Source organism: Limulus polyphemus, unplaced genomic scaffold (genome assembly GCF_000517525.1).
Source record: "Limulus polyphemus unplaced genomic scaffold, Limulus_polyphemus-2.1.2 Scaffold1624, whole genome shotgun sequence".
Taxonomy (NCBI): Eukaryota; Metazoa; Arthropoda; class Merostomata; order Xiphosura; family Limulidae; genus Limulus; species Limulus polyphemus.
Genome location: NW_013667234.1, coordinates 151,104 through 161,659, shown reverse-complemented (window position 1 = coordinate 161,659; position 10,556 = coordinate 151,104). Strand labels below are relative to the sequence as shown.

At 28.9% G+C, this 10,556-nt stretch overlaps 1 protein-coding gene across 2 annotated transcripts in view; it reads left to right on the top strand.

Moving 5' to 3' along the window:
• LOC106464349 (protein FAM193A-like) overlaps positions 1–10,556 on the top strand; it is a 102,907-nt gene that overhangs the window by 53,942 nt on the left and 38,409 nt on the right. For both annotated transcript variants that reach the window (XM_022392039.1, XM_022392038.1), the window contains exons 7-10: positions 1,151–1,361; positions 2,354–2,472; positions 3,299–3,434; positions 7,021–7,133. In XM_022392039.1, the coding sequence (XP_022247747.1) occupies positions 1,151–1,361; positions 2,354–2,472; positions 3,299–3,434; positions 7,021–7,133 (579 nt within the window). The remainder of the gene's footprint in view (positions 1–1,150; positions 1,362–2,353; positions 2,473–3,298; positions 3,435–7,020; positions 7,134–10,556) is intronic.

Genomic DNA, 10,556 nt, shown 5'->3' with positions numbered 1-10,556 from the left:
ACAGAACCCGTACAGAGATTAATTACTGAAAATAAGAGATAAAATATAAAGTTTTTTTCCTTAAGGAACGTTTTAATAAATATCTGGACATTGTAAGGATTTTGCAAGTGAAATTTCAATATTTTCTGTTGCATAAAAGTATTTTCAATCGTAAAAGTAAAATGAATATTACTTTGCATGATAGATAGGCAACATGCGAAAAGAAAAAAAGACACGAGAAAAACATTGCTTTATAAGCCTTAAAGCTTATTACAAAAAATAGTAAATTTTATTATTTACTGATAATCTGCCAAATTTTTGTTAACAATTGATAACTAATTTAAAAGTTATAGCATGAAAACTATAACAAGCACAAAATGGTTATGTGGTCAGTCCAAGGGGCCGAGCCCATGCTGAAAGAGTTAATAAAAGTGTTATATATATATATATGTAAAAATACCCAGTAGTAAATACACACACACACACTTTTGTTTTAATTCATTAAAATATCTAAAGTCTGATGTTGTGGTAACAAGAAGAGTAGAGTGTGTATCTAATCATTCAAACAGAACATGCATAAATATCTATATCTATTTATAAATATTTTCATATTTAATATATTCTAAATGTTGAATTACTCTTAAAGCAAGTCTAATGCAAGAGCTTTTTTACAGGACCAAAATTTGTGCATTTAAAACATGGGATGCACAACTGTAATTAAAACTCAAAACACCTGACTTTTTTGTTTCAGGAAGATTTTTAGTAAGACTTTCAGGAATTTTTTGTGTGTATTCAGGTGAAATTTTGGTTTCCTTTTGAGTTATTTTGATTCTATCTTATCCCAATACAGAAAATTATAATTTTTAATCTGTTTGATAGTTCTAAACTATAAACAAGATTCCTGACAATCAATAATTTATCAAAAGAAAAAATGAATTTTCTAAGTACCAATAGCAGTAAAACGTTCATACTTTTTCTGTTAGTTAATAAGTACTGAAAGCTTACATAAATATGAAACAAAGAATACTTTACTCATATTAAAAGTTTGTGTATTCTATTGATTTTAAGCAGTTAACTAGCTTACAGAATTATCATTATATTTTAAGGCCATTTTTTATGTCTTCAGTTACTAAAGATGGAAACTTAACAAGAGAATATTCCCTATTACTAGGCTGTGTAGTCATGACCCTCATAGACTTTATCAGTGTTTGGTGGCCCAAGTGCATCTTTTTATTGTTGAAATGAGATTGAGGCTGTTGCGCCAACTGGTTTCTGGAAATGCAGCTGCACAACGAGAGAAAAGTTTTGCTCGAGCCTTACTGGAAGAATATGCAAAACTATGCACAGCTTCCAAGCAGCTTTCACCAATACTGTCTGATCTGGTAAGAGAGAAGTATTTATTTAAAGATTATTTTAAGTTTACGCTTAAAATTGATGAAGACATTTAGTTGATCAAACCTACTTTTTAAGACACATGGTAAATGGATATAATTATTTTATCTGAATGAGAAACTTGTGTTTTTTTTGTATTTCAAAAATAAAAAACCACTGTAATAAGTTAACTGTTTGAAGTGAGGATAAACCATTAGAGTTTTCTTTTGAAAATGCATTAAAATAGTTATTTAGTTTGATCTGTATTGATGTAAAGTAAGAATAAAAAAATGCTTATAAGAGAGATGAGAATTTCATCATCAAGACTTAATTTATTGTATAGTAAATAATTACAGGTTATTGGTGAGATACAGTATTTGCAAAAGTTCGTGGTTAGTAAGTAACATATTATATTTAGAAAAAATTTAGTAAAAAACTTAAGTTTTGTCATTCTGATTGAACTGTTACCTTAACTCATTAACATGAAAGTAATAAAGATTAATATTCTGCTTAATATATGTATAAACTGATGGTGTATCTGTAGTTGTATGCTAGAATGGTAAAGTAAAGAATTAATTTCACTGTGTTGCAGAAAATCAGTAATAACATAATAACCTTGTAAAAAGGTGATATTAAGAGAGTTGTTGTTTAATGTGTGTTATGCTACAAAGCATATTATGATATCATGTGTACATGATGTATCATTATAAATTTGCAGGTTAGTATTAGTATGATTTTGTAATGATTGGAAATGCTTCATCAACCCACATACTGACCTTGTAGTTCAAAGTTTTTAATACTTATCCAGAACATAATATTTGTGCTTGTTGATGTTGCTATTAGTATTGAAAATTGTCTGCCCCATACTTTTTTGATTTACCTGTATGTTATTTTGTCTCAAGTTTTGATAATCTGTTGTGTGCTTGAATTTTAATATTATGTGTAAATATATGTATAATAATTATTATTACCAGAGTTGATATGATTACTACTTTTTACAAAGGCCAAGCACATGAAACGTTTTAACCTCACATGGGAACTTGTAAACAGACATCTTTTCCAGAGTTTGGTTTATTCTGATGCTGTTATTCACAATGGGCTTCCTGATATATCTAATCAAAGGTGAGCTATGGTACTTATTTGAAACACTGTCTCAAAGGATTTAGACTACACATATATAAGTTGAATTCTTAGGTTTCAGTCATTGAATAAAATGCAATTTATTTGCACTGTTTTTTTTTGCCTTGTAAATTTTGAAATTATATCCGTTTATAGGTTTGACTCTATGCATATGTTCTATTTTTCTTTTTATTAGTGTTTTATGTATATTATTGACCATACTTGTGTCAAGAATTGTTATTTTTTTTCATTTGAAGTAAATATAACATAAGTTCTTTGTCCAGAATGCCATTTTACTATAACTCAATATTTCACCTGACAGCTTCTTGAGAAGTTTTATTCCATAAGTACTACATTAATTCCAATTAAGTGATGTATTGGAATGTAGTTACGAGAGTATTTTGTTCACATAAAGTATGGATTCTCAGCCAGCATCAAACAGCTACATTGTTTAAAGTTACATTATTCGAACAGTGTCCATGGTCAACAGTGAATGGTAATTGTGTAATATATATGTATATTCACATATATTATTGTAATTAGGTATAAATAAAATGTAAATTCCTTATTGTAGTACAGTATGAAACCCATTATTATAAAACAAGTTTGTTCATAAAGACCAACCTATATGATTACTAATTTTAGACTGTTTTCTCTCGTTTAAGATAGATTTTTTTAATGAACTCCAGTTAGCATTCAACAAAATTAAATATAAGTATTTTCTCTATTTTATGTGATTTAATTTTATGTAAAATTAATATTTTATCCAGTTTGAACATTCTGCAATTATGTGTTTCAAACTTCCTCAGAACTGTTTCTTTTTCTGTAGGCTTGGTGGAGCGTTACGAGATAAGTGTCAGCATGAGAGCATTGCGCTGCTGCAGACATTTGATCAAGAGATGACAGTACTAGCAGTGAAGTGGCAAGAAGCACAACAATTGCTCTACGAGTTTACTCAGGAACATGTATGTTACATGGCTAGTTTTGTTCATTAGCATTAAAAAAAATTGTATTTAATTGCTTTGTTATACTGTGTTCATGATTATTATCTTAAATAGTATTTAACTAAAAAATAATAAGTAAAATAAATTTAAAAAGAATTGTTAATTTTATGGTAAAACAGGTATAAAATTGAAAGTAAATGAATTGGAGATTGTACATCATTTTTGTTTTTATTCAAATAATATATGAACAATTAAGTTAAGTTTTTAAAAGTATGTTAACAAAATGTGGGATGGGTACAAACTCTTCATTGCAAGTTAGTTGATTGTCATAGAAACATTGTTTATCACACATTGACTACTGCTTTTTTTTGTTCTGTTGAAAATGCAAGTTTAACTCTTTCAACATGGGCTCAGTCCCTGGGACCGTGTCATGTGACCTTCTGTACTCTTTTAAAGTTGACATAAATTTAATAATTATAACTCTCTCTATATATTGGGTATATCTTCACGAAATTTGGCAGTCTTTCAGTTAATATTACAAGTCTTTCATATACAAAAAGTCATATTTCTTATTGAAGTACTTTCAATAAAATAAAATAAAGTTTTGTACATGAATATATTGAGTATTTGTTTTGAATAGTCCGTGTGCAAAGTAATTTTCATGTTAAAATTAAAAATACTTTTTGCCATCTCAAAAATCTCAGATTTACTTTGTGCAATCCCTAAAACCTCCTAAATACATTTCAAACGTTTTTTTTTTGTGTTTTTTTTCACTAAATCCTTATAGTTTATATGTTATTTTCGCTACCCTAATCTCAAAATGGGATTGGTCAATTAGACCGACCTCGTAAACACCCAAAAAAATCAAAATAAACCTAAATTAACCTTCTTTTCTTTCTAGTATGACTTCAAATTGTAACATGAAACTACATTCGTTTATCCTAAGTAGCTCTGAGTTCGTAACATTATACATCTATTTATGATTAAATGTTATTGTTTTATTGCCCCTTGAACCGTGTCTAACTGTTATCTGCACCATTATAAGTTGTAAATCATGCGGGGAATGTGCAGCTCACGTTATGCAATTGAATTGCATTACAGATGAGCTGCTCGCATGGGTGCTTCGTGAACAATTTTAATTTTATTATTATTATTTTACCTATTCTAGTCTTAAATAACTTAAAAAGATCTGTACTTTTAATTTTAGTTATTTTTATAGTAATATATAAAGAATAGATATGAAAAACAAGAAATAAAGTACTTAACCAATCTTCTTTTTTCTTACCCTCAGTTATCAAGTAGAGTAAAGCCTGATTTTTTTTTAGCGATTATGGTAAAGCACTTAACAATTTTTATTTACTTAAATAATACATCAAAGAATATAAACTAATAAAATGCAAAAAGTAAACAAATTCATTTACTTCTAAAAATTTTCCTGGCTTTCTAACTATGCGACAAAAGCCATTACAAATTCATCCAAGCTAGTCGTTAACTTTCCCACAGGAAAAAAATTGCTACTCCGAGTGACATTTTTTTTTACTTGAAGAGAAATGCTAAAGTAGAATAAATAGGCAACTAGCCACAAAACTTCCAGGAAAATTACTTATTTCACTATCTAAACCCCTAAAATGAATTTTGAAAGTGTATAAATAGTAAGTCATTTAGAGAGGCTGGAAGAGTACAAAATAAATGTAAATAATTTCTTGTAGTGGATAACTTAATAAACTAGATATTTAGCCATAAATTGAACTATTATTATAGCTGACTTCATGCTGTTATATTTTTTGCTGGATACATTGATTGGGTTATGCTCTGTATTTTTGTTTCTGTCCCCTTAAAAATAATAATAAAATTGACTAACCCCATAAAGGAAACAGTACAACAAAATTTGAAATCACTCTTCAAATTGATTATCTAGTGATTTCCAAAGGCACACAATAGTACATTAATTTAGCATGATAAATGTAATCTAAAACTTTTATTATATTAACTTAATTATTTAATGCTTGGGTGGTTGGACTCCACTTTAAAAGCAAAATGACACCATTAAATTAGAAAAATTATAGAAGGTAAACTTGTAGTCATTTCTCCACATGTTGAAAAAATTAAATACTACAGAGTTGAAATTTATTCATTAAAAATGTTTTATTTATTTCAATTTATATAGAAACATAAATAAAAATTCCAAATTTTGACTATTGATTTCAAGTTGCTCCCAATGAAGTCGTTAGTATTTGTGAATTTGCTGAATATATTATGACACTTGTAGCTCCTTGTAGGAAAGTCTTAATAGATTTGACTACAACAGCACTAATTTAACCTTGGAACATAAATATAAGTGTAGTTTTATCAATTTTTAGCCAATCTCTTTCTCTATGGTATCGATATAGTAAATTATGATTTTTTTGGTTAATTAAAATGTATATATAAAATATAAAAAATAATTTCTTTTTACATCCTCCATGTGGGAAATTTCACAAGTCTTAGCAACCTATGACAAGTGGCAAGCAACTACAAAGGTCATAACTGAAAGAGATAATTGTTTGCTTTACTTTATTTACTGTTCTATGTTTAAGAAAAATAAGTTTAAGAGCTTATTTGCAAATAGAAATAATGTATTATAGTTTAAATGTGACTGTACTTTACAAAATACTAGATCACGAAACACAGCCAAGACTGGTTACTTTGTAAAGACTGAAGGTCAGTTATATATTATTCGATACGAGTACATGTATGCCGCATCATTGTAACTTCTGTATTGTTAGCCAGGCACGGCTGAAAGGTCAATATGATGGCAATAATAAATATATAACGTTATGAGATTTAAGCTAGTTAGACTAAAATTTTGTGTTATAGTTTGTAGTCATTCTAGAATGAAAAAAGCACAATTTATATTTTTTTCTTAATTTTTTTTATTGAGGTTACAAAATTGGTCATATTGAACCAACTTGTAATGAAACACACTGGTGAAAATAACCAATATAATACAGTTTTGTAAACAAAAAATTTTATAATTATCTGGAGATTATATAGATTTCACATGTGGAATTGAAAATGTTCTAATGCATTAAAGTATTTTTAATCTTAAAATCAAAATTGATTTGCATGTTGGATAGTGAACATTCTGAAAGAAAAAGGTTTACAAGAAAATCTTCAAATAAAAAATCTTAATACTTTATTTAAAAACCTAATATTTTGTATACAAAAACCTTGTAATGTTTACCAATAATCTGTAAAATTTTGTTAAGATGTGCTTACATTATCAAAATTATAGTATAATTACTCTCATGGATACTTTCATGGTTATGAGCTGGGTGGATTCCACCCAGCCTGTAATGGAAGGGTTAACATTACTTTTATGGGGATCTGACTTTTTTTTGGGTGGGTGGGATAATGGTTGATGTTTTTTGGATTTTTTGTTTTCTTGAGATACTAAAAAGGGCTTTTGTTATGCATAAAATATTAAAGGTTGTTTCGTCACAGAGCCTGAACATTTTTATTATCCATGAAAAAAAAGATGTACGGGACACCTTTGTAAAACAATACTAACCAACTGAATTTTTCTGTTAAAAATTGTTTTTGTAATAGTCGTTTTTACTATTTACAGATGGCATCATTAGCCAAACAAAGAGTGTTACAGAAAGATTGGGAAGTCTTTTCTTCTCATTGGAAAAGTATTGATGACCAGGCTTTAAGTAAAACAACTCCTTTTGTCCAAACGTAAGTTATGATTAGTTAAGATTGTTTTGAACAGGGTTAAGTACCTTATATTAAAATGATTTTCAATATGCAAATCAGAAAATCTTGTAACAACCATGGCTAGTCATTGTAGAATGGCATGTGTGAAAAATACATTTTTACAAATTTTGGTGTTTCATAGATAGTGTGACCCCACTGAAATTGATCTCTTTTAGGCAGGATTTGTAATAATCCTTTCCAATGCAAAATATGCATACATATCATAAAAATGTGTTCAAATTTGGGTGTTAGGATTTTCAAGATGATGATATCTCTCAGCATTGGAAAGCAAAGAAATATGGATCTACCTGGGTCATCAAGAAAGAGACATGCAACAAGTAATACCTCAGCTATGGTAAATAATCAGTGTAAGAGGTCTTGTAATGGGTCAGAACCCATAAATATAAGTGGCAGTGGCAAAAGTTGTACATATACCCTAGTCAACAGTATGCAACATAATCAAGAAGTATCGCTGTCTGGAAAGTGAAGTCAACAGAGTATAGGTTCACCAAGGTAAGGCTTCCACTCATACCTCCCATTCAACCATTGCATACCTCAAGCAGCTGGAAAACGAAAGTGGTATTCATGTTATTCCATTCAAAGACATACTGATGCATAAGTTGTGGACTTTGTATGAATGGACTGTTGAAATGGACACAGGAAAACCAGCATACACTTGATGGATTATGGAAATCAATCAGGGAGGTGTTGTATATCTGAGCCTTCTACAATGGAAATTATGCTGTGGGACTATTATTTAATGCATAGTTTTAGATAGAACATGATTTGACATGGTGACCTGAACTGTATCAATATGCTAAAGCTCCAACATCATTTTAACATAATTTGCTCTATCGTTGTAGTCTTAGCATGTGTATATTTATTAGGAGATTTAAAACTTTAGGTGGCTTTGTTCTGTTCTTAACTCTGATTATATGAGCTCAGTCATTTTGACTGACCTTGTAACCACGAATCCATACCTACCTTATCTCTGAATTTATTAAGTGTATCTTCACAAAATCTGTTGTATACAAAAATTCAGTTTTCTTTTTTATTTAAACATTTTTAATAAAGATTTGTCTGTGAATTTAGGAAATCAGTCTGACTCAGATTCTGACTAATCTGAAAGCAAAGTGATTTCCATGCTGAGAATAATAACACTTTTCATCATACATTTTTCATATTATATTTGCATAGCCTCTAGAATGTCTTAAAGGAATATCGAAAGATTTATTCAGTAAAAGTTGATAATTTTTGTTGTTTTCTATACCCTAACACTAACCATAGTTAAATCGTCAGTGTATAGTAAAATAAAATTGTGAAATAAAATGAACAGTACCCATCCTTTCTTCCTTCTTTGAAGACATCATTTTGGAATATAGTTGGTTTTCTAATGTTCACGATTTTAACTGTATTCCTTTTCACATAAAATTTATTTTAATTTTGTAGTTTTAAATGCTTAGCTTTTACAATATACAGTTTATTCATCCCTGAAAAGAAAGCATTACAGTGGGAATACATTAGCAGATTCTTGTACACCAGCATAAAACACAGTGAAATTTTGCACTTGGGAACACATGCTGAACTAGGCACAGTTTGTTTTTTCTCCTCTAACTTTGTACCTTTCAAAGATTCATTTTAAATCACAGATAATACATAAATCACTAAAATAGGCTGTCCAAAAACACCTTTAATTTAACTGGCTTTTTAATTCAGCTATAAATAGTCTAAAAATCATTAATGCTGTGAGAATCAACTACTACACATCAGTTACTTCCTCTGGACAAGTGCAGACAACCTTAGTGCTTTGCATTATAAGACACCAACCATTCCTCTGGGATGGTCACTGTTGCCACCAAATTCAACAGAATGGTTGTAGACATTAAATAGAAAATAAGCTCTTTGTATTGGTTACAAATGTATATGTGAAATAGGATCATATGGTTTTGAAAACTGTTTTTGAAAGTTAGGATAGATGGGCAGCCTTAGTGCTTTATGCCTTAAAACACCAACCATTCCTCTGGGATAATCACTGTTGCCACCAAATTCAACAGAATGGTTGCAGACATTAAATATAAAATAAGGTATTTGTGTTGGTTAGAAATGTATATATATCAAATAAGAACACATGGTTTTGAAAACTGCTTTGAAAGTTAAGATAGATGAGCAGGACTTCTGTCATGGATTGGGAAAACTTCTGACATCTCAGCAAATGGAAAAGTTAAGGTATTGAAACTACATTTGACCTACTAAAGGGGAGAAATGAGAGCATTCACATGTCACATAACAAAAAGAAAGATTTTAGCTATATTTTCTCTAAATTATGAAATTAATGTAAAAATATTAAATATAAACTACATTCTAATGCAAATTTTATTGAAATGAATTGATAATAAGATTATTACCTGTGTACTTAGGGTTCAACTATGATTAGTTGTAAAAGTTTTGGACACAAGAATTGAAAATATTTAGATAACTACATTTTACATAAATAATTTACTTTGGACAAATTAATTGTGATTGCTTAGAAACTGTTTATTATCACAATGTATACTGGAAAAATTAAAAAGATGTACATGATCCAGCCTTCAGTTAAACTGGCTATCTTTAACAAAATATAAATTATAATTATTTGAGATTTTATGGAATTCATTTTACGACACAGAGAATAATGAAATAGACTTTTTTCTTTCTTTTTTTTTTTTGTAACCTGAACTGAATTTTGCTCTTTCAGATCTCCAGGTTAGATACAAGTTTTGTATGAGAACCATAGTATTTAATGAAATTATTTTTTATGCAATTATTTTTGATAAACAATGGCAGTTAATATTTTTTAATCAATTTCATTTGAACTTTGTATAACATTTTTTGATATTGTTGATTGAAACTTGTCAACTTTTGATGCATTGTTAAACTGATGTGTCAAAGGGTCACTAGAAACTAGTAGCAAATATTGTATACCTTAACACTTCAAAAGGCATTCTGTATCAGTAAAAACAAACAAAAAAATATGTTAATAATTAACCAGCACTTAGTCTTGAAAAGTTTAAGTTGGGACTGAAGTTTTAACACTGTCATCCTCAGTTTTATTATTATTAGTTTTAACCAGTCAGTCTTTTCAGGCTGGAATAAGCTGGAAATGCAAAGTTTTGAAGATAACAATCAGTAAACTTTTAGAATTGGCTCAGTTACTAGTTAGTTAGAATAATTTGTTTACAGTTGTTTTTTGTGCTGCATTACTTTTATAAATGTAAACACTTTAACTTTTTTAACAGGTCTTCCTATGGTTAGGGGTCAAAGAGCATGTTATCATGTTTGTAGACTTACATTCAAAGCTTTATTGAACTCCTATTTTATGAATGTATGTCAATAACTTTGGTTTCAAATTGTATATAATAATTCAAA